This window comes from Thunnus thynnus, chromosome 10 (genome assembly GCF_963924715.1).
Source record: "Thunnus thynnus chromosome 10, fThuThy2.1, whole genome shotgun sequence".
NCBI classification, from domain to species: Eukaryota; Metazoa; Chordata; class Actinopteri; order Scombriformes; family Scombridae; genus Thunnus; species Thunnus thynnus.
The window spans coordinates 31,650,497-31,675,725 of NC_089526.1; the positions used below are offsets into that span (position 1 = coordinate 31,650,497).

Here is a 25,229-nt window from a genome sequence, read left to right on the forward strand (position 1 = left end):
TCCTTATAGCCTAGTGATACACTGCTCTTTGGAGATGAGTTGGGAAACTGAAGAGAGATGGTTTAGCTCCATCTCTAATCCTGACAATATGACCTGTCCTGTCAAAGTCCTCACTGCAGAGCACGTAGGACTCACTGGTGGGAAAACCTTTCCGTCTTACAGCTTCTTCCCACTGCCTCCTTAACTCTCTCTTTGGGAAACATTCAATTTGTAAGAAAAGTTAGCTAGCCAGTAGGCTTGGGTGGTATCAAGGTATTATATTGTATAACTGGGTATTTAGAAATCCCCAAAAGTATGATTTTTAATACCATCAAAAATACAGATGCTCCTCTTTCTATTGAACTGATATGGACATGCTGTATTGAGATAATGCATTGTAGTGCACAGCACGCACCACCAGAGGTCAGTTTCTATTGGTGGAACAGGCAGAGAAAGATAGCGACTACGAGTGATGGGGATGAAATTACAGGACTAATAAGAAAGAAAAATGCTCCTGTTTGGGAGTATTTTGGGTTTCGTACTGAATGCTACATATAACTTTATCTTGAGATGACTTCTTCCAACTACAAAACCAGTTTATTAGCCACATGATTTTATTCAACTGCCAGTCTGACCACCAGCATACCATCTTTGTTCAACCCACTGTTCAGGGTTGGGGTTGGTATCCGCTGTGGCAACAAGTGTTGTCGGGTCTTCCAGCAAGAATCTATAGAAGAAGGGTTCTATTTCCTATCTATTTTTGTTTGTGGTTCTTTTGTTGATCAGACCAACATAACAGTTAACAGATATTTAACTAGATGGTGAATCAGAAAACAAGTTAAATATAAAATTTGGGAGTGATATGCTTGAGTTTAATCACTAATCTGTCTCCACTCAGACAGTGTGAGCTGCAGTGTCTAGTCAGTAATTGATATCCAATAAGGGGGTGTGTGGGCCAGTGAAAGACTTCCATGAAGGCTGCTCTTGTGTATCCTCACTCATGGCTCCTCAGATATTCCTCCACGCTCCTAACACAAATGCCGTCATATAGCCTACTGCATACCCCGATGTCAGGATGGTATGAAGGTATGACGAAATAGCCTGCTATCCAGCTAACTAACGTTATAGTCAGATTCATAATGTTAGTTACGCAGCTGAAATGTTGGCAGCGTTTGTTGCCAGCCGTTAGATGTTCGTCTTTTTTTTTTTTTTTTTTAATAAGAAACACTTTTTTTCACTTCTTTTGAAAACATAAAAATGGTTGATGCTGTTAGTTGTCATCCATTAGCTGTTAGCCGGAGGTAACAGTGGAGCAGTCTTGAACATAATATGACCTCCAGAAGAATGAGAACCTATCAAATGCATAAATTGCCACATGGCGGGAAAGTTTGAATTGGCCATCCAGGGATTTGAACCCTGGATCTTTGTATCCCCAGAGAAGGTGCTTACTGACTGCACCACTGGGGGCATGGCTTTCCACAGCCCTCACAACTTGAGGCAATGACAGCACACTTGCCAAACTGGAGTATTTTTGTCTGCTTAAACTTAAAATGCTAACAATAGTCAAAATATTGGTGATAAAATTCTGAAAAAAAAAAAAAAAAAATCGCATATCATTCTGCTTGTTTCGACTGTATTGTCAGCTTTGCTGCTGGAACGCTATTAATTCCCCAAGATCTGGTTTAGATTGTGCGACAGTTTGTGCATCCCTGAGCTGAACACGATTCAAGCATCTTACCAGTCCAGTCTTCTGAGAGTTTATAGCATGTTGCCCTGACCAATATGGCAGTTTGTCAGTTCATCACTTTGGTCCAGACTGAAATATTTGATAGATTGCCGTGCCAGCAGGTTGACATTTTTGTTTTTCAGTGAACATGTCTCAACAACTATTGGATGGATTGTCATGAAATGTTGTGTAGTTATCTATAGTGCCAAGATGATGCATCTTAATGATGGTGATGATGCCCTGACTTTTCATCTAGGGCCACCATCAGGTCAAAGTTTTCACTTATTCTGAGATAGGCTACATCTCAATATCCATTCGATTGATTGGCACACAACTTTGTACAGACAATTATGGTTCCAAGAGGACTAATCCTAATGGCTTTAGTGAGCTGGTGACATTTCTTTGTTTTTTAATGAAATGTCTGGACAACTATTGGATGGATTGCCATGAAATTTGGTTCAGACATCCATGGTCCCTTCAGGATGAATTGTTTTGACTTTGGTGATCCTCTGGCTTGTCATTTGGTGCCATTACATGGTGAAAATTTCAGTTTGCTCAGTATTTCGATTTATAACCAAATACCTGACTACCATGACATTCCCATCAGCCTCAGCTGTACTTTGTAAGTGCTTATTTGCTAGCATGCCAAGATGGTGAACATGACAAACATCATACCTGCCAAATATCAGTGTGTTAGCATAGTCACTGTGAGTATGTTGTCATGCTAACAGTAGCATTTAGCTCAAAGCACCAGTGTACCACACAGAGCAGCTAGCATGGCTGTAGACTCTTATGCTTGTTCAGATACAGGTACTTGTGAAATATGATCAGCTAATAATCATCAGATAACCAGTTCAGGGCGTCCTCAGTGTGCTGTCTCCCCTGCAGCCTGCCTCCACCTGTGCAGATGACAGTCTGTTCACAGCTCCGTTGTGCCATGAGAGAAGCTAAATTGTGGCGGCTTCTTTTGCCAGGAATGAAGGAAAAGGCAACCCCTCTCCTTCCTCATTCTGCTGTCCCTTCCCCCACATTCTATTATTTTGTGAGACATCCATGGCTACCATGCTAATTATTCCGACTGCAACACATAGTAGCTTCTAAATGGCCCAGCCGCTCTGTCTGCAGCTAGCCTCCGACAGCCCCAGCATGATAAACACCCCAACCTCTTTTTCCTCTGTCCTCCCCCTCGCTCCTCTCTTCCTCCCATCCCTCTTCTCTCTACCCCTCAGTCACTTCATCACACCATTTTTCATGCTCTGATGCTGCATTATACTTTTGCTCTCCCTCTCTCCCTCTGCTTACTCCATCATTTACTCTCGCTGCCACCTCCTGTGTCCATTTTGCTCAGTCCAACTTTTCTGCAGGCTTTTAAAAGGAAAAACAGAGAAAAAAAAAAATGCACTGCAGTCAAAGGCAAAAGCCCCAAAACCTGAGCCCAGTTCACTGCTACGGCTGGACTTATGTGTGTTGAGGGGGAAGAGGATAAATGAGAGTGCTTGTGCTTCTATCATTTTGGATATTGTAAGCCTGCGTAAGCCTTTTCTTCAGTTTGAATGTGCTGTTAGGAGCTTGCAGATGCAGTGACAAGCTTTGGTCGGTAGCCCACATTCTGAGAGTAATAAATAAGTAAATAAGACCAAGGTCATCATACACAGTGTTTTATCTATTAAGGGGCACCAGAAATATCCATGGTAGTCATACTTAAATTGGCAAATAAATCTAATCTACATGGCTCTGCTGAATATCCAATGAGAGAAAAGTATGTGTTTACATGATAAAATAGAATATTTCTGTTTTGTGTGAATTTCACGGGCAAAGCAGATATTTTACAGAAGAGAAGTCTTTGTTTTATTTCCAGAATGGTGCTTATTTCTGTTAAACATAACCTGATGTGCTACTTTTGCTCCTGTAACACTGTTTCATCAATGTGAATATTGGGATGTATTCAGACTTTGTCATCTTAAAGGAATAGTTCAACATTTGGGGATATTGTCAGGATGAAGCAGGGGTGAGTGGACCCAAATGCAGAGCCAGAAAGCAGGACTGAAGAAAAATGCTTTATTTTGACGTGAGCATACAAACAAAAGGTGACGGGACAGGTGTACCTCCAACAGAACAGGCTTGACAAGACAAAAACAGACGATCCAACAAAGACTCAACTGAAAACCAGACCTTACATACAAACTAAACTAATCAAGGAATGGGGAACAGGTGACTAGACACAAGGGTAGGCTGGGAGTGATTGGCTGAGGGAAACACAGGGACCAGGGCAGGGCTGACGAGACTGATACAGGGCAGGTGTGGGGAGGAGCACACGAACACAGGAGGAGGAAACACAGAGAAACCAGGAAACCAAAAAACACAATACTCTAAGCTACCAGAAACCCAAAAGAACACAAAAAGTCCAAAAACCAAACGAAGTCCAGGCAGGATGTGACAGAAATTCACTTATTAGCTTTCCTTTATTTTCTGCTGTTCCTTTCCCTTCCTGCTTTTTGCTTTAGATGAGAAAATTTTAGGGCTACAACTAACGATGACGTCCTCAAATACCTTGTTCTGTCCACAACCCAAACATATTCAATTTACTGTCATAGAAGACTAAAGAAACCAGGAAATATTCACATTTGAAAAGCTGGAACCAGAGAATTCGGACATTTTTTCTTAAAATAATGACTCAAAACATTTGATCGATTATCAAAATAGTTGGCAATTAATCTAAAAGTTAACTAGAAAATAAAATTCTACTTTCATGTCTGCATGCTATTTTTGCTAGAGCTAGATGCTGGTTAGCTTAGCTTAGCACAAAGACTGGAAGCAGGGGGAAACAGCTAGCCTGGCTCAGTCCAAAGGTAACAAAATCTGCCTACCAGCATCTCTATAGCTCACTAATTAACATGTTATATCTTGTTTGTTTAATCCATTCAGCAACTGCAGTGTGAAAAAGACACGCTGTGGTTTTATCAGTGGTTAGGTGCAGGACTATTTCTTGGCTGGGAGCAATGACTTCCTGGTGTTCCCGCTAATTGTCTGACAAGGTGATGACAAGACTCTAGGAAGCTGCGCAAAGTCATTTGTTAAGTTCCAGTATGTAAATCCCCTTAAACCACTGCTGAAACAAACAAAATACAATGAAATAATGAGTGAGCTTCAGAGGTGTTAGTAGGTGTATTTTTGAACTTTGGACAGAGTAGAGCTAGTTGTTTCCCCGTTTCATATTCCACATCTGTAAATATGACTTTTTCTGAATAGCTCAGTTTAATTTGTTAGCTTGTTGAATAAGTATTTGCAACCAACAATTATTTTCATTATTGAGTAATTTTCTGATTATTTTATTGATTAATTTGATTTTATTGCTTTTTCATTTAAACTGAAAATAATAAATAGTAAAATGTAAAGAACTAGTTAAAAATGGCCATCAGAACTCAATGGATGCCAAATTGCTTGTTGTGATATATTTGCTTATATAAGCAAAGCATAGTAAAGTTCCATCTGATGAGGTGGAACCAGTGAATATTTGGCATTTTTGCTATAAAAATTATAATGAATAAATTATCAAAATAGTAACCAATTTGTGTAAATGCAATTCTAACATCAGATCATGTCTTATGAGTGAGGTAGTTTATAAGAAGCTGTTTGATTTTGATTTGATTTTTAGTATTTATCGTTCTGACTTGATTTAGCTGATTAGATTTACAACAAGCCCCACTTCAGGAGGAGTGACTTTACTTTGATTAGTATTTGGATCAATAGTTTTATCATCCAACTGATCCATTCTCATACCAGTGTTGAAGCAATCTTTGTTTACTATTGTCAGCAGCTTCATCTGATAGACCTCTAGAGGAAATGAGATCTCCTTAGTGGTGATAGCTGGAGCGTCTCTCTCATTTTGCTCATGTGGAATGATACAGTCTGGCCGTTTTATTTCGGCTGCTCTCGTTTGGACGCTGTGTGAGAACTCCAACTGAGCTCCGTCATTGGCTGAAGAGGAAGTAAAAGTTTGTCTGTCTCAGCAGACGCTTTTCCATTCTGCTGCACTCGTAATCTTTGCTTTTAGAGAAGGAACTAAATGCGGTGCAGATTAATCAGAAGGATTTAATTAACTTAGCCCCAGCACACACATCAAACCTGCAGACAAGACAGGCTATAAACTCAGCCAATTATCTCCTGCTAGAAGGGGTGGGGGGGTGGGGGGCTCATGTCCACCTCCACCACACAGTTTATTTCATTAAAGTGTCCTCTCACCTCACCTTAACTCTCTTCACGTGGCCACAACACACCAGCATTAGGACTGGACAGCTGTATAAAGCTACATTGGTTTTTGATGATTACTCATGAAAGTAAGCTGAGCATCAGTGGCTTCACTCTTTTTTTTTTGCTTTCTTTTGTAATTTTTAATACATGACATGTTTTGCCATTGACAACTTAAATCTGTATTGAATGGCTTTCATGTTTTCCTCTAGAAACCAGACTACATAGCTACTGATATCCTAGATGCTCCAATAGAATTTTCTTACCAGCATTTGTTCAAAGTGGAAGTATGATTAGGTTAACTAATGCTGATAAAATAAAAACAAACAAACAAAAAAACATGATGCTCAGAAGTATCATGTGGTCAGTTGAAGCTCTACTGAGTCCACTTTAGAGCAGGAATGATGCAGGATGACTGGATATGGGTGAAGCATGATGTCACATGGCTGTTGTACATTATCTTCAGCTCTGAATCAGTTCAGTGTTTAAAGTTTAATATCATGCTATAACTTGGTTAATATAGGTTGTACCATACAGTTAGTAACAAATAAGAGTTAGAATAGAACTTGGTGGAATTGTTCAAAAGATAGAGGAGACTAGTGATAGAGCTGGAGGATATTTAGGCTACACTAGGACTGCACTGTCTGTACATGCCTTTACATTAATAACAACACTATAATGATGGAATGGACGAGGGCAGAAGAGTGATTGTCGTTGTTGTTTGTGACAGAAACTTTTAACTGTTAAGGCTTCCAGAAACTTTTGTTTCTGTTGTTATTAGTATGATTTATGACCATGCCTATGTGTGGTGAAGCCATTTGATTAAGCTGACGTTAGCTTGACAAACACGTATTCTATCATGTATTAGCTAGTCCATGTGTGATAGCACACATTTCCTTGTTCAAATAGGTTTTAGTTTTTTTAAACAAACTGTCTATTTTAGGTCTCTCACCATGCAGTGATGTAAGGTAACTTAGTACATTTACTCAAGTACTGTACTTAAGTACAATTTTGAGGTACTTTACTTGAATATTTCCATTTGGTGCTACTTTATATGTCTAATACTACATTTCAGAGGGAAATATTGTACTTTTTACTCCACTACATTTCTTTGCCACTCAGAGTTACCAGTTATCTTTCACAGTAAGATGTTACATAAATACCTTAATATTCTAACTGTTGTTTAAATGGTCTATTCTTTTCTTTTTTAAATGTGTTATGTACTTTGTGTGAAAGGTGCTGTATAAATAGGGCATAATGATTATTATAAAAATCATAATAAAGTAAACTAGTCAGTAGTAAAGATAATAATTCTTAATTACTGCGCCTATTTTTAAAGATTAATATTGGCAATTGGACATATCCCAAGCAGCACAGGCATAAACACACACACACCCTTCCACAACACTCATGCTCTCTGCTGCCATGTTACAGTGTTGCCGTGACAACCAAGACAATGTCTGCTTTAACATGGGGATGGTTTTTCAGGAAAGGAAAAATGTCCGCAGTATATGGTGAACATGTGGTCATGTGAAGTTGACTTGACATGCATCACTGTGTGTGTGTGTGTGTGTGTGTGTGTGTGTGTGTGTGTCTGCTGATTTGAGATATTTTGGTTTATTCTTGAGTCACCTTGAACTCATCTAGCTCTGCAACCAAGGCTCAAAAAGCAGCCAGCCTGCTGACTTCTCTCCAGCCACAGACACCAGATACCTGCATTAACAGTGTGTGTGCGTGCGTGCGTGCATGCAGTATTCTTCACGGAATTTTATTCTCGTCAGGGTAGAAAAGCCTCTCCTATAAAGCTATATCAGTGCAATTATTTTAGTTTTAGAGTTCACAGCAGTGCTTTGGTGGGTGGGTGTATGTGTTTGTGTGGGTGTATGAAGTCATCCTGCTAACCTTTAAAGCTCCACTTCCCACCATAAACACTCCTCTGTACAGCCGGCCAACTGGGGCTACACACTTAAACTCACTGACTCTAATCATAGTCAAACCATCAGCCTCTCAAGCTGAATTGTCATTGTCAATTGCCATTTTGTATGTTCTGCATTGTTGTCCACAGAACTACACAGCGTGAAAGCTGAAGCAAACACATAATGAGCCACAAGCACGCAGTGTGTTTTGCTACACAGAGAACACTTTTCACACTGTTTATCACGCACATTTTTTTGCTTACCGTACCTCCAGTGGTTTAACATCTCACCTCATGGCAGGGATTGACACTGATTTTTCAACACGTTGTCATGCTTCTCTTTAAATCCTGGGATGCACTTTTACCATCTATCATCTACTTAGGGCTGAATATTCTGCAGATTATTTTATCATTAATCATTTTGTCTATAAAATGTCCGAAACTAGAGAAAAATGTCTTTTGTACGTGAATATCTTGTTGTCTTTAATCTAAATGTATTCACTACTATTATGTATGATACATAAAAGCTTCAAATCATTACATTTCAGAAGCTGTAACAAGCACATGTTTGGGCTTTTTGTCCTTAAAGAATGACACGATTATTTTATTCTCATAATAGTTGTAGATTAATTTTCTGTCTATCAAGTGATCAGTTAATCTGCGCCTCCACTATGATACTGCAGGAAACCCTGCACCCACGTTAATATGTTTTTTCTTGACCTAATTAAGATGTTTATATAGAGTTTGCATGTTAATACCAGATGGAAATGGAGTATTGAACTGTCTTGCCACATCAGTTCCAGCTCGGAGAAGCAAATTTTGGGTGCAGCCATGAGGTGGACAAATTCATCTGTTTTGTTTTTGTTCACTTTTGTGAAACTGGCCCACATCAGTTCCAGTATGGCTGCAGCACATGGCAGCAGTTTAAATTTGGTCACACATTCTTGAGATGAACAAACAAACCAGAGTTTTAATAAAAGGCTTCATGGTTGGTTGGTTGTAAGTGAGAGCTACAGTGTCTATAGAACTTTGGCCTTCTGAAAAGATCAAACTGAAATGCTGGTATGGAAAATGTAGTCCGCTGCATTTGAACCATGAATGACCCAGTTAGGAGGTGAGCTCTCAGCAAATCGAGCCAACGGGGAATTTTTCTGTTTTTGTATTTGTCTGCTGGCAGCTCCTGTCAAAGTCTGCACACACTACAGATCTGCATGACCCTGCCAAAGCTGCTCTCGGACTTTGCAGTGATGGTTTTGACATTTTTCACTATAATATTTCTATTCATTGTCCTGTTGATATGGGTGATGTGATGCATAGAATGGATTCCACTGATGAATTTCGATCGTGTCATAAGGTTTGTAGACATGACCACACTGAACACTTTTTCATATTCGTCTGCCTTCTTTTTCTTTTTTCAGAACATGGATAAGACACAACTCCCGTCTGTGACGCTGATCGTGGGCTGTGGAGTGTCTTCGTTGACATTGTTGCTACTCATCATCATCTATGTGTCTGTCTGGAGGTGAGATAAGGCAAAATAAGAAAAAAATGGGACCTAGAAAATTATCCCATTACTGAGAGTAAGAAGAAAGTTCAAGATAAACCTGTCAGCATGTACTTTGAAAAAACAATGAGGAGCAGTTTCAATATAAAACCTAAAAGTTCTCAGAATTAATGAATGATTTTTGTTGTACAACTTGACTGTGTAGAAAGATGAAAGTTCACTGTATTTTGGCTACCAGTTGTGCAGCCCAAATGCATCTGATTCATGTAGCATCATTGCGGATTTATGCACGTAAACTCCTAAATTGGGGCCTCTAATAAGTGTGCTGGTGGTCATTTTGGAAATTATTGCTCCGTTACTAAGATCTGAAGACTTATACTTGCTTTGATGTCTGCTGTGTGGGCGCTGATTGACAGCTGTGATTGACAGTTGGCTCGCCTGCTGCTCTCCCTGGCTCCAGGACTTGCACTGAGTTGGACTATTGTTGCAATATTTCACTAAGTTTAATGTTACTTAATTACGATACCTGCCCTGTTAGCACAATTTAGCTGAAATAGCTAACGTCAGCCCAAGTGTGCAGTGCTCGGTGTTCCCAGTAAGCTAACATTAGCTTGGGTCTGAGGTAGCGGGGCTGTTTCCAGAGCGTGAAAGGTAACACCCCACACTCCTTATTTAGAAGGTCACTACATCCACCTTTATATACAGGCTGTGTATAAAACACTGTCCTGTTTCCCAGCATTGGCGCACTCTCCATAAAAGCAGCAGTTTTATCACATTTGCTCCATGGAACAGCACATCCTGTCTGCTGTACCTTAACTGCTACTTCTAGCTGTACCACATGTTCAGTGCCTGCGACGGCCGTCAGTTGACCCACATGAAATAACAGGACAATCTGGAATGCAGCCGGGGTGTGTTGCACTTAAAGATTGGAATGTACATCTTTCTACATGGATGTAGCTACCTAGTGACCCTCCATCCAACAGAAATATAGCCACAAAACTAGCGATGAGTGTGGGTGGGATTGATGCAGCTGTACAAGTTGCTGTAAGTTGAATTGCAGGTCTTAAATCTGCATATTTCTTCAGAAATTGTATTCTGTATTTCTAGCGATAAATCTTAAGCTACTTAGTCTGCTATAAATGACGTTGGGATGGATACATCTTGTGTCTTGTTGGTTGGGGAAAAACAAAACACCCCTGTTCCCAACATGAAATTGGCTAACATGAACACAACACACTGGCTGAATGAATGAAGTGCAATGAAAAAGTAGTTCAGTCTGATCATCAGGCCCATGTGAACGATGTCTGCCCCTAACCTAGCTTGCAAGGGAGTGACTGAAATACCACGTCAGAACATAAAATGCATGCTTTAGCTTGATCACTGTGATCTTGGCTACAGGTGCCAGGTGGAGCCATGTTAGGGATTCAGTAAGTACTACACTCATTGTTTTTATGTTTCCTCTCGTCTTCCTGCAGGTACATTCGCTCTGAGCGCTCAGTCATCCTCATTAACTTCTGCCTCTCCATCATCTCCTCCAATGCTCTTATTCTCATCGGACAGACACAGACACGAAATAAGGTAAGGACCAATCCCAATCTATTTGATAACATATGATCACAGTTCGCCCGATCTATTAAGAATCATCCTGCTTACTTTTGTTCGTCTTCTGTCTCAGGTCTTATGCACCTTGATCGCGGCATTTCTTCATTTCTTCTTCTTGTCCTCGTTCTGCTGGGTTCTGACAGAGGCGTGGCAGTCCTACATGGCAGTGACAGGTCGTCTCAGGAATCGCATCATACGCAAGCGTTTCCTATGTCTTGGCTGGGGTGGGTTTTTTCTTTCTGTTGTCCATCATGTTGTTCTTTTTTTCATGGTCTTTCTCCTGTGTTTATGTTAATGTTATTTTCCTCCCAGGTCTCCCTGCTCTCGTGGTGGCGATCTCAGTGGGATTCACTAAGGCAAAGGGATATGGAACACAGAGCTAGTAAGCATGCTTTCCTATAGATTCACTATAGTATACCTCATGCTCTTTAACTATTTATGCAGGGATATTACACATGGTTGGGGGTTTATGTGTGCAGCATAATTAACCTCTTTCTTTCTGTGTCTCATTTATCTTTTACCATCCTCCTACTCATGCTTACTCCCCTTTACCTTTCACCTCATTCTTTCCCTGCTCTTACAACCCCTCATGTGTTTCTCCCCTTCCCTTCCCCGCTTTGCTTCTCCATCACCTCCAATCCTTCTAATCATATCATTCTACATCCGTGTTTTCCTGCTCTTCTCTCGTAGCTGCTGGCTGTCTCTGGAAGGAGGTCTTCTCTATGCATTTGTTGGACCTGCTGCAGCTGTAGTCTTGGTATTTCCTCTTTCCTCTTCGTCTGTGTTGGTTTGCTTTTAAAGCCTCTGCACACAATGGAACTTAAGCTTAGTAGTAGCATTAGCTTTCATCATGTAACAGTTTTTATTCACTTTAAAAATATATATTCAATTCAATATTTGGTTTGGATACCTCCATAAATTCATGAACAATTTTTTCAAAAGCAATCCATGGTGTGGTTTATAATAGTAATAATGTTATTTAACGTATTAATGTTTGTTTTGTGATTTTTTTTTTGTACAAAATAGTAAAATATATAGCATAATATATAATAAAGAGATTAAAAGATTAAACACCACACAAGATTAAAATGGGACAATAAATAAACTCAGAAAAGCAAATTCTCCTACCTTGTTAGCACGTTAAACTTTTTAAAATATTTTACATTAAACTGATTATTTTAGCTATTTTTAATATGATAGAATTTTATTTATACATGTAGTCATATGATAGTTTTTATCAGAACTATTACAACTATGTAATAACAGTAAAAAATATTATATAATATATATAATATATATATAAGTTAAAAATAAATAAAAGCCTCTTTACCTTCCCTACTTCTCTGCCTCCTCCTCTCCTCGTTAACTTCCTCCTTTTTGTCCCTAGCTCTTCCTTTTCCTCTTTATCTTTTTGGTTTCTTCCCTACATCCTCCTTTTCTTCCTACCTCTTAATTTTCCCTTTTTTTACTTACTCTTTTCCTGCAAGGAAACTATAGGAAAGAAGGAAGGGTCATTATGTCGATGAGCTAATGCTCTGCCAGACTTTGTTGGCAGTTCTGTTTTAGCCTATGGGAGATGCATGGAGAAACACACTAAAACCCAACATATCTACGTCATGTGACCTTTGATGATGAAAGGTCTCTACCAAATGAAAGAACACACTTCAGAGAATACTGACTGATTTAGGCATACTTAACAGGGCTCATGGCGAGTCACAAAAATATTAAATAATATTTATTAAAAAAATATAAAATATTTAGTTTAGGATAAATAAATATTGTTAACAAAATCTGTATTCTTCATGACTTCTCTCTTCCTTTTATTTTGATCCAGAGGCAGTTTTACAATGATTGACAGGTTACTAATAATAGCTATATGGGAATATCACATATTCAAATGAAACATTTACAAACCTCCTCTGATTATAAATTGTGCATCGGTAGGCTATAAACTAACCCTTAGCTATAAAAGAAAGGCATACATTTCATGGCTATCAGGAATTTTAAGAAAAAAATTAAAGAAACTTCATCAGAAAGTAATGCATAGTAATTATGAATGAAGAAATCTCTGCCGTGATAAAATCAACACCTGGGCTGTAATCCCATTAGTCGGATGCCCTGCTGTCTGCCTGGTCACCATATCAAAAACTGTAGATCACATTACATAACATTAGCTAACAGCTCAGAGTTCATTTAGTTAGGTTGTTATCACAGTTTAGCCTACTAACGTTAGTCTGTTACTAACCTCAATCACATTTAAATCGAGCATAACATAAACAAAACTTGCATGCAAATAAATTGTTGCATTAACATACAAATCGAACGAAATGTACCTGAAACATTAGCTAATTAACAATACACCAAAATAGTGGTGCCCCCATCACCCAGATTGATAAGCTGTGAAGCTGAGAGGGGAGATGAAGGAGTGGTCTGCCTATTCACCACTACACTAACTGCACCAAGAGCTTTCAAGTGTGGCACCAGTGTGTCTTCATGTGCTACACAGTGATGTAATGACCCATCCTTCTTTTATAGTTTCCTTGTCTTCCTGGCATACTTCTCTTTCCTTCCTTTACTTCCTATTTTCCTTCCTACATTTTCTTTTTCCTTATTTATCTCTGTTCTTCCCTTAAGACTTCTTTCTTCTTGTCCCTGCAACCTCTTTTCCTCACCTACTTCCTCCTTCCCACCCCTGCCTTCTCTTTACCTTCCCTAGTTTAAAAGCATTTAACTCTTTTTAAAGGATAAGTTCACAATTTTTCAAGTGTGTCTTTAAACAACAGTCAGGTGTCCATATGAACAGTGAAAGAGGTTTTCCTCGCTGTAATCATTTCTGCTGTTCATACTGACTATTAAAAGATCCTTCAAATGTGCTTTCAATGGAAGTGATGGAGGCCAAAATCCACAGTGTGTCCACACAGTCATTTAAAAGTCGATGTGAAGCTTATATGAGTCTTCAGCAGTCTGAGTTAGTCATATCAAGTAGATATCTGACACATTTACAGTCTTTTTAGCATCAAATTCCCTCTTTGTGTTTCCTCAGACAGTGTTTCCCTGTTGAGCTGTGGTGGGAGTATAGTAACAAAAGAGGGACTTTGGCACTAAAAAGACTGTAACGTTGAAAGATATCTACACATTCAAGCTTCACATTAGCTTCAGATAAACTTTTAAATACATTTTTGTACAAAGGGAGGACTGTGTTGTCCCCTATCACTTACATCATAAGTGATGGGGGTAATTATGAAGGGATCTTCTAATGGTCAATATGAACAGGAGGAATGACTGTGGCAAGAAAAACTTATTTCAACGTTCATTTGGGCACATGACTGTTGTTTCAAGACAGACCTAAAAAATGGTGAACCCGTCCTTTAATAAGCATATCTACAGCATGTATCTGCTAAGCTAACAACATGACTTGAGCTTGGAGCTAGTGTTATTTGTGTAACCAATCCAAAAAGAAATAGCTGCTCAGTGTAAACAATGCAAATATAGTTTCAAACCTGTCAGATATCATCAATCATACAGTTTGTTGGGTATTATCCCTTACTTAACTAACAAGTAAAACACAGCTCATTTAGGAAGTGCCTATAGTACAAGTTTAATAGTGCACTCCCAAGTTGTACCAATATGGAATATAAGAACTTGGAGGCAATTACTTTAATATATCAGGACAATTTGAGAAGTTCATTGTCTATAATTGCTTACTTCTCTGTATGATATCTGATGGCTTTATTATAGAAAATATAGTAAAAAAAAAAAAAAGAGTATAAGTTAAGCAAAAGACTTACATCGATTATAAAAATCATATTGGAGATGAATTCATCTATAAATTGTCACCTCAACTTCCCTGATATTCAACCTAAACCTGAGTTAAATCACAGATATAAAGAGTGGCAGAACACACACTGCAGTGACAGTCTGTGCTTCTTTCAGTAATCAAATGCATTTGCTGCAGTTTCAGTGATTCACTTCCCAGCGCTTCATTCCCACCTACAAGTGAGCAGCTTGTGTTGGGTTTGCTTTTTACACAAGTTGCTTCTCTAATGAAGAGCTACTGCTCCAATTGGCAGCCATAGTGGAGGCCCGGCCCACCCTGAGCTGCATCAGACTGGCTTTACAAGAGAATTTTATAGACAGTGAAAGCTCAAAGTGCTGAAATTGCAGGAATTACTATAGTCCCCTGCCTTTAATTTCACGCAGCTCATACTCAATGTATGATTTTTTTTTCAAGCATGTTTTCTATATTTAAAAATGTATTTATATGTCAGCAATCCATCCTTTCATTTATTTTTATACTTCTCATGCTTCATTGGGTGCCTGATATTTTTTTTCACTAACATTTAAGATGGTAGTGTCTAGAGTACAGTGCAGAGCCTACAGTAAGTACAGCTAGCGTGTGTGTGATGTGAGTGACTATTTTATGTGCATGCTGCCGTCATCATCTTGTCATGATGAACATCATCATCATCTATCATCATCAGAGTAGTGCTGCATGTTGTGAGGAAATTAAACTGTCTTTGCTCTGCTTTAATCCTGTGCCTCTTCTCTTTGGCAGGTTAACATGGTTATTGGGATTCTCGTTTTTAACAAACTGGTGTCCAAAGACGGCATTACTGATATGAAACTAAAGGAGAGGGCGGGGTATGCCTTATACCACACATCCATTTTACACAGTGACCTATAACCAGCCTGATGGCTCAGCTTAGGGGGAGGAACACATGCAGTTATTGGCTCTTTGCCTGAAATTACGCCCTGGCCATCACTCCAGACTAGGCAAATTGGCTGAAGATGACGACTCAATTTTTTAACACCAGCAGAATGAGAGGGATAGGAAAAAAAAGATAGAGAAATGTGACTGAATTAATCAAAAATAAGATAATAGACCAAAAATAAAATGTGTTTCTCATCCAGCTAAGACTATGATCAATGCTTCTGACTTGGAGCTAGATGGAGACTAGCAGAGGGAAAGAAAGAACAAGATAGATGTGGGGAAGGCTGTCTGGTTATTGGTCCTGCACAGACTGAGCAAGATGATGACTCATCTCATTGCTTTCTTTTATGTTTCAAATGTGTGGCATTTTCCTCCAGCTGCTCTTTGTTTGCAGGTGTTGCTATTGATGTAAAGTTCTGTAAATCCATCTGTGTCTTTTTTCTACCTGTTTGGTTGTTTCCTGTAAAGGGAAGCAGGGCTTTTAAACAGCAAGATCTCACTAAAAAGTGTATTCAAGGAAAGATATGGTTTATCACAACTTTTGGTTTGGTAATTTTGGTAGCTCTGGTCACTGCTTCTGTTGGTTATGATACTATTGTACTCAACAAAGTAATTGATAAATCTTGTAATGTTGTGACATTACACAAAACAAAAAAGAGATCTCAACAATGCTATCATAACCAATAGAACTGATATATAGGTACAAAAATAAGTTGTAATAAACCATGGTTTTCCTTTCAAATCTTCTTGTCTTGTAAGTCATTATCATTCCCTTAAATTACAGGTCAGATCAGTGAAGTTATGATAAAAAGAGATAAGGTTGACCCGACAAACCACTTTGCTGCTACACACTGGGGTTGATATTGGCCTTTTCTGAAAGGAACACTCACTTTTAATGGAAGCTATTTTCCCTTGCTTCCAACTGTTCCAAGCTACTTTAAAAAACTTCCCAGAGATTTGTATCAATCTCCTCAACCGACTGTGGCTTTGACAGTAAGCAGGCATATTTGTTCCTTTAATTATCGGTTGTCCTAGAACGTCCTTACTATAACTACGAGCACCTAGAAAACCTACCCTGAAAAATCGTTATTTGCACATTATATTTTTTCACATAATATTCCAATAATACATGATTTATGTGGCATGAGCATTGTGATAAATGTCACTTGGCTATTGGTATCAGCTTTCAAAAAGCCATTAGTCAAACCACAGAGCACACATGCACCCTGCTCCCCTTTACCCCGCAGGCTATTCTGTCTCCATTGGCATTGTTGGTGCATTCAAATGTTATTTTCTTTCTCTCTCTGAAAAAAATGTTTGCTTTCTTCAATGATCTCTCTGTTCAACTGTACCTGTTTTTGCTGTCTGAAATGTCATGTTTGAGTTTGCACAGAATCCCCTCTCTCTCACTCAGGGCTCTTCAATCAGGAATACATCAGTCTCAGAAGCCCCCTCCCATGTCATCAGTGATTGGGTAAAAATACCTGCCCATCCCACCCTCTTCTTAAAGTATGGCTACCAGCCCTGCCCATCACCAAACCTGCTGAATCCTCTAGCAAGCACCTCTGATTGGCTTAATATTACTCCTCCTGCATATTTACCTCACTATTTCACTGTTGACCTTGCAGTATATCTGACCTCCTGTTAGCTGGGTAGAACATAATACATTAATTCTTAGGCTCTGACCATTGCTGAAATGCTTCTAGAGAAACTTTGACTCTTGCAACAATAACAAATGCTAGCTGCACTGCAGTAGTATTAATATTCCTATTTACTTGAATGGTGTGGGAATGCGTGTGTGTGCAAGGTTAGTATGGTAGTAATAATGACATCTATAGTGTGTGTACTCAACTGAGGAAGTAATTCGTAGAAACATAGATTGTCTGACAGTGAAGATTGGTGAGATTGCTGCTTAAAATGATTTTCTTTCATGTTCAGTGTGAATGTCACTTAAGACAGTTTTCCCCTCGGTTAATTTCGTGTAGTAATTTGTCACAACTCAAGTTCAAATAGCTGTTATGGGAATATTATGGGAGTTGGGATCATTGAGATAAATAGTTGGTGGTGCTGATTCTCTAGTTGGATGCCAATAAAGCATTACAGAAGAAGATGACAATAAGATGGCGTAAAATGATGAACATGATGGAAATATGACATGTATCTTTGTTTAATGTATTAATTTGAGAAACGTTACAGTCTCATTGATCCACACACTGATGTGCCTCTATTTTTAGTCTCTTCATTGGACGCTTAAGTTGCATGCTTCATGAACATCATGATTTATTCGCTACTGTTTATTCCATTGCATTTTCTTTTCATCAAAACACCAACTTTTCCACCTCAGCCAAGCACAAAGATTTTTTGCGATGTTTCAACCATTTTTTTCGAACTTCGTTGATTCCACTGAGGTGGATGGAAACGCACTGACAGACAGCTGATGTCAACCTGTCATCTGTTTCCGGTGTTCATTTGGTCTCTTGGAGTGGTGCTCTCCACTGCTGTCACATGTGATGTCATACAACTCTCCAGTTGTCCTTGCCGAGGGGGGGCCTGTCTTTAAGTTGTGGAAGATATGTTCACATACTTCCATCTTACTATTCTCAGCAGGTATCTGGCTGTTGTAATTCACTGACTAGACAATCAGCAGGCACACAACATCAATGGCCATTACCACAGTGTGTAAATCAGGAAACACATCTGGGTCCAGGTCATAGTGGCATCAAGCTAAGTAAAGGATCTGTGGATGATCCCAGGATATGATGGAGACATACAGTGTGTTCTGAGTCTTCCCTGGGGTCTCCTGCCATCTCCACATGGAGTCTTCTAGGACACATCTTTTGATGAACCACCTCAGCTGGCTCCTATCAGCAATTCTACTCTTCTTTGTGTTCTTTGTGGATATCAGAGCTCCTCAGGTTGTCTCTGAGGGTGAGCTCTTGTCCAGGGGGCATTGGAAAGGGTCTCCCAAGGTGTGATCTCACACCAAGGGCAATAACTAACTCACCTCTGAATCAGCATAAATGGAAAAGGGGAATCTAGCTCAGTTGAGATGAACAATAAATAGGTTTATTCAAGTAAGACTGTCTTGATTAGATTGAAGATTTTAGACAAATCATGTCTTGAAGTGAGTCAAATTTTAACTAATTTATCATGGTCAGAACGACGATAGTTACAAATTACAGAATAATACATTTTTGGTTATTGGTATTGCACAGATTTAGCATTGCACTTCTATAACACTTTTGGACTCACAATTGACATTTTTAAAAAAATGTCAATTGTGAGTCCAAAATCAATGTAAAAATCAATGCAGCAGAATCAGAGATATTGTCTTTTTATTCCACAAATTCTTTTTCTTTGCCAAAACCTGGTGCCTACAATGCCACTACCCACAATGCAACTCAGCCACCAACAGTTCAGTCAGACATTCTGGTGTGTTATGCTAGTAGCAGCTAATATAGCCTTGAGGTACATTATTAGAGATGAGCAGCGGGCTACAGAGGTCCAGTAACCTCACATCTTTCTAACCCCACACCCCCATTTTCAAACTTGTATCTTCAGCCCCAACTGACACTGACTCAAGTGACAGCCCTTGAGGCATATGTAGTAGTACTCCCCAACACCTTTGATGTGTAAAATTGGTGGAGTTCCACTTGAAATGTATGTGAACATGATCTTACTGGTCTGGACTGATGTTTTATTTTTGCTTGTAGTTGACTATGTGGTGGACAGAGAAAAGGAAAGAAAATGTTTTTCCTCCCTTTTACTGACCCTCCACCACTCTCCACCCACTTGCCTCTCCTGCATGCGTTTCTCAAGGTTCAAATGCAAAACATGTTTAATGAAGCTAATTAATTTGTGCTGCATCTAATTAAGCGCACAGCAGCATCTGCACCAGACAGGTCGGCTCACACCTCGGAGACAGGCCTTGCTGCTGAGTCCGCTGCCACCCCCTCCTCACCACCTCCCAAAATTAGAGGCTAATTCACTGAGAAAATTAAAACAGACAGGAGAGGCCTAATTCCACCCAGCACTGGAGTTTGTTTCCTCCTTAACAAATGCTTAAATGCTTTCAATCGTCAAGCCTGTCTATTTACAGGTTGTAATAGTATGTTAATCAAACATTAAGCTTTTAGACAAAAAGGTCTTTTTAGCTTAAACAAGTTCTACCCATTCCTAGCATTCCATTTGATGCAAAGCTTTTGAACACCTTGTGAAGCACAGAGAAGGTTTATGTTTGACTCAGGGACTAAATTGTACCCGATCCATTTGATGTTTGTCCCTATTGGATATCTATTTATTTAGCTTAATGCATCTCACCCCACCCACCCAACCACCCACCTTTTGCCTCTCAATCCTTAAGTCTGGGGAAATGGTGTTGTATTTCAAAAAGTGTTGATTGCTTTTTAATATCACTGCCTACAGCGTACATTTAGTGGCTGTATTGCCCTTTTACTTGAAATTGAATTTCTTCCATTATGTGATTTTTAATCCAGGCATCCAGGGGCCACAAAAATCGATTCCCTCAGCTCTTCAGCTTTAATTGTTGTTTAGCAGGAGGCCATATGGTAACAGATTAGTTTGTTATTACTTGTCAATATCGCCAATGTTGTATTCAGTCTTTGTCTAGCTACGAGAGTGGAGGGATATGCAGACTTATAAATTGAACCCTGGTGATTTGGGGCTTTTTGGGAATATAAAGTTATATGGTTTCTCTGGGATCATACCAGGAAATCATCTGTTACTGTTTTTATGCATATGCTGTTGGAAATACATATAGAAAAATCAATACCATATCCTTCAGTGAACTCATCAAGCAAAATCCACCCAAAAAACAGCTTTCATTGGGTCCATTTTGTAGTTTTATCGCATTTTCCTGAATAACTGGCCACAGGCAGACAACATGGCATGGCACTGATGTATTTCTAGAAAATCAATAGTAAATATCAGATTTTGGTGTCAGTCCATATAAGAGACTGACATTCAGAAGACACAGAGAAGGAATTATGTGAATTCAATGAGAAAGTATCTGGGAATCAAAGTGAAGTCACTTACTGAATAGAGCTGTGAAATAGGATGATAGGATTCCAAAACTATTCTTCTCTACTGTAAGTTTGCATTTGAAAGGTTTTATTGCTGGGCTGGGCAATATGACCAAAATCTCATATCCCGATATAGGTCATTTCATATCCTGATAATGATACCTATCCTGATATAGCACATTTTAATTCAATGAATAAATAGTTAGTCACTCATTACGTTGCTATAAGTGCAATACAAACTTTGCAAGTAAAAAACCAAGAAGAGTAATTTATCAGTGTAATCAGCGCAAAAGACAGACAGACTCCAAATGACGAAAAATATTACCGTAAAGAGTGTGAGTTGCGTCACAAGAAAATAAATGATCGAGCATCATATGAAATGATACACGCTTTTCTCTTGTCACACGATATATATCGTCATATCGCACTGCCCTATTTCACTGATATCCTCAAAGTTCCTCAACATAGAAACACGGATGGTCTCCTGGATGATCTAACAGTTATATAGGTTTATATCATGGCTGTCAGTTTTAATTATTTCTGTGTACTTCATCAGTTTGATATGGAAAATTGCTCTAAATACGGAAATACAATCGCTTTTGCTTTGGAAAAGAAGGCGTGTCCTAACCAGTTGTGTCTTCATTAGTTCCACTAAATTTATGCAAATATATGCTCTTTACGCTTATTTTTACAATATTAGTTGCATTTTTTGTGAATAATATTGGACAATGATAACACATGACTACAAGTCTCTCATCAGGACAGGTAATTAGTCAACTCACCACTTTGTAAACTCTCCACCAGCTACAATCTCGACCTCATAGACAAGCAAGACCCTCTCTGCATCCATTTTAACATTGGAGGAAACAGCAAAGTAAACATGGAGGGATTAAACACTGGCTGCAATCCAGGCCACATGGATCTTTTCTGCAAGCATCCTGGTAGCCAGTGTATAAGCAGTGGATAATAAACTGGATGACCTCCGTGCCCACATCAGTTTCCAATGGAATATCAGGAACTGTAATGTCCTTTGTTTCACCGAAACTTGGCTAAATAATGGAATACTGGGAAGCGCCATTCAACCAGGTGTCTCTTTTTCTGTATACTGATCTGACAGAACAGAGGAGGAAGAAAAAAGAAGGAGGCATATGCTTTATGGTGAATAACAATTGGTGTGACAGCAGGAATATTAAAATGCTATCCCGTTCCCGATCACCTGATCTGGAGTTATTGTCAATCAAATGCAGACTGCACTTTCTACCAAGGGAATTTACATCAGTCATGATCACAGCAGTCTACATCCCACCACAAGTGTGCACAGAGACTGCCCTGTCAGATCTTTGCAAAAACTTTAACTGCTCACTGATTGGTAATCCTGATGCTGCGCTCACTGTAGCTGGAGACTTCAATCAGGCTAACCTTAAGAAGGTGATGCCTGCCTTCCACCAACATATTGACTGCGCCACAAGGGGAAACAAACATGCGGTTATCTTCATCAAAATGTGCAAAACAAACTACGACGCATGCCCCCAGTGACACAAGAGGTCAGAAAATGGTCAGGCCAATCAGAGGCCACCCTAGAGTTTGCACTACATGACGCAGTCTGATGCAAGTTCCTGGATATCACTGGCAAGTCTGTGTTGGATTTAGTTTGTTAAACAATAGAAGCAGCTGTACCCAAAACTACAGTTAAAACATTCCACAACCAGAAATCGTGCAATACCAGAACCGTAAACACATGAACTGCAGCCTACAACTTAGGGCTGCAGTCTGGAAACATGGACAATTATAAAACAGCAGCCTACAATGTAAGAAAAGCAGTGAAGGAGGCAAAAAGGAATTATGGAAAAGAAAGTGGAACTACAATTTCAGGAGGACAATCCCAGAAGCATGTGGCAAAGTGTAAGAACTATGACAGGTTACAAGCTGACCGGCCCCTCCTTGTCAAGTGCTGATGCATCTCTAGCAAGTGAGCCAAACAACTTTTATGCTTGCTATGAGGCCATCAGCAGCCAACAAGCAAAAACAGCTGAAGCAGAGATTAATGGATGGGTGTGTGAACCTCTCACACCTATCACCCTTTCTGACATCAGGAGGGTTTTCAAGCATGTGAACACCAAGAAAACAGCAGGACCAGATGGTATCAGTGGGAGGATCCTCAAACTAGTGCCGGTGGTCACAATGACATTCAACCTGTCCCTGACTCAGTCTGTCAGACTCACATGCTTCAAGAAGTCCACCATCATTCCTGTGCCCAAGAAAACAAGACCAGCCTGCCTGAATGACAACCGCCCAGTGGCACTCACCTCTGTAGTGATGAAGTGCTTTGAACGGCTGGTCAAGGATTACAAGTGCTCCTCACTACCCAGCACACTGGACCCACTACAGTTTGCCTACCGTCCCAGTTGATCAACAGAAGACACCATAGCACACATCCTCCACACCACCCTATTTCACTTGGAGAAGAAAGGGAGCTATGTGAGATTACTGTTCATTGACTACAGTTCAGCCTTTAACACCATAGTTCCCTCCAGGCTCGTCACAAAGCTCAAGGACCTGGGATTAAACACTTCTGTGCATGTGGCTTGTCCTTGACTTCCTGACGGGCAGATACCATGTGGTGAAGTAGGTGGATACAACTCTTCTACCCTCATCCTTAACACTGGAGCACCCCAAGGCTGTGTTTTGAGCCCCCTTCTGTACTCCCTCTACACACACACACCATTGTAGCCACTTTCGACTCCAACACCATCATCAAGTTTGCTGACGACACAGCTGTGGTGGGCCTGATTACAGATAATGAAAAGGCCTACCTAAAGGAAGTAGAGGACCTGACCCTCTGGTGTCAGGACAACAACCTACTCCTGAACGTCAGCAAGACTAAAGAGTTGATAGTGGCGCCTCTTAATATCAACAGGTCCTTGGTGGAGAGTGTGAACACCTTAAAGTACTTTGGTGTCCACATCACCGAGGGCCTGACCTAGGCACTGCATACTGACTCAGTGGTGAGAATGGTGAGGCAGAGACTATTTTACCTCAGACGCTTGAGGAAATTCTGGGTATCCCCTCAAATACTGAGGAATTTCTACTCCTGCACCATCAAGAGCATCCTGAACATCACTGCCTGGAACAGAAACAGCACCGAACAGGACCGCAAGGCCTTGCAAAGAGTGGTTTGTTTGGCTGAACATACAATAGGCAGTGCCTTACCTTGCCTAAAGGATATTTACCACAAGAATAAGGCTAGAATAAGGCTTCTTCCCGACCGCTGCTGCAGCCAGGAAGAAGGTACTGGATACACTAGGCCAGCACTGAGAAGCTCAGGACGAGCTTCTACCCTCAGGCCACTAGGATCCTAAATGAGGTCACTGCCTAATTGTGCTCACCAAAGTAATTGCTGAGATCTCCAAATGCGGCAATATTGCTAAAAATAGCTCCAACAGGGCAAAAATCACAAGCAGTCAGATGATCAGACAGGTTGTAAACAAACCCCTGGGTCGAACACAAATTACACTCTCTATGTCCTTATGTTCATGCAGGTTTACGTGGACCATGCAAGTGTAGCTCATGTGTGAACACATCTACATATGCATACCGCCAAAATATTATAAACAGAACAGCATGTGTATCTACTTCTGTTTTGGAATGTATGTGGCCCTTAAACTTGTTTGGAAGAGAAAATGAAGGTTACTGTTAAAATTAATAGATTTTGTCATCTGACTATTATTTTTAGGGATTTCACAGTATCCCAAGATCTGGACAATGACTTTGCTGATTGTGTATAGGCTTGTACTTCTGTCTCTTAATCAAAGAACCAAATATTTTCTCACACAGCTGTTTTTTCTTTGTATTGATGTTTCAGTTGGGAGAGTTTCAAGCCTATCCATTTCATGCCTTGGAAGTGCTCCAATTGTCAGAAAACCTTGTTGTCTATGTGGACAATTAATTTTGCTTTCGGAACCTTGAACAACAAAAATGCCTCCTCCCACTTTGCAACTCTACCAGAGTTGGCTGGTTTTGCTGGTTGAGGGAACACACAGTTAAACAAGTACATTGAACTAATTGATGTTATAAACCACTTTCATTGTAACTGAGGGTTTTTTTTTCTTTTTGAGTGCTCATTGTGATTGCTGATAGAGCCTGTTACTTGTACATGTGTGCATGTGGATTCATGAGAGTGGAGGTCTGAGATGTATCTGGGTGTAAGCCTTAACATTAGAGCTTGGTATCAATCGCTATAAGCAGTCACCACAGATAGGGATGAGCAGGGGTGAGGCACATCTAGCACATTGTTATCATCAGAGCAGCAGAGATGTAAATCCTCAGCAGGCAGATGAAATGCATGGAATTAGGTGTTTAGATGAAGGCTTTTTGTATTACAAGCAGATAAATGGTTGAGTGGGTAAAATATTGAGAGCGAGTCCCAGTGCCTTCAGGCAAATAAACCAGTGGTTTGTGAAGAGAAACAGACATCATGTGAAATCTACAATATACACCAACGG

At 39.8% G+C, this 25,229-nt stretch overlaps 1 protein-coding gene across 5 annotated transcripts in view; it reads left to right on the forward strand.

The window, feature by feature from the left end:
• Window positions 1–25,229, forward strand: part of LOC137191974 (adhesion G protein-coupled receptor B1-like) — a 61,430-nt gene that overhangs the window by 22,293 nt on the left and 13,908 nt on the right. For 4 of the 5 annotated variants that reach the window (XM_067602497.1, XM_067602499.1, XM_067602496.1 and 1 more), the window contains 6 exons: window positions 9,287–9,390; window positions 10,848–10,950; window positions 11,048–11,198; window positions 11,287–11,356; window positions 11,665–11,731; window positions 15,530–15,615. In XM_067602497.1, the coding sequence (XP_067458598.1) occupies window positions 9,287–9,390; window positions 10,848–10,950; window positions 11,048–11,198; window positions 11,287–11,356; window positions 11,665–11,731; window positions 15,530–15,615 (581 nt within the window). Of the gene's footprint in view, window positions 1–9,286; window positions 9,391–10,847; window positions 10,951–11,047; window positions 11,199–11,286; window positions 11,357–11,664; window positions 11,732–15,529; window positions 15,616–17,099; window positions 17,160–25,229 lie in introns of all 5 variants that reach the window. The other variant, XM_067602494.1, reaches the window with a different exon arrangement.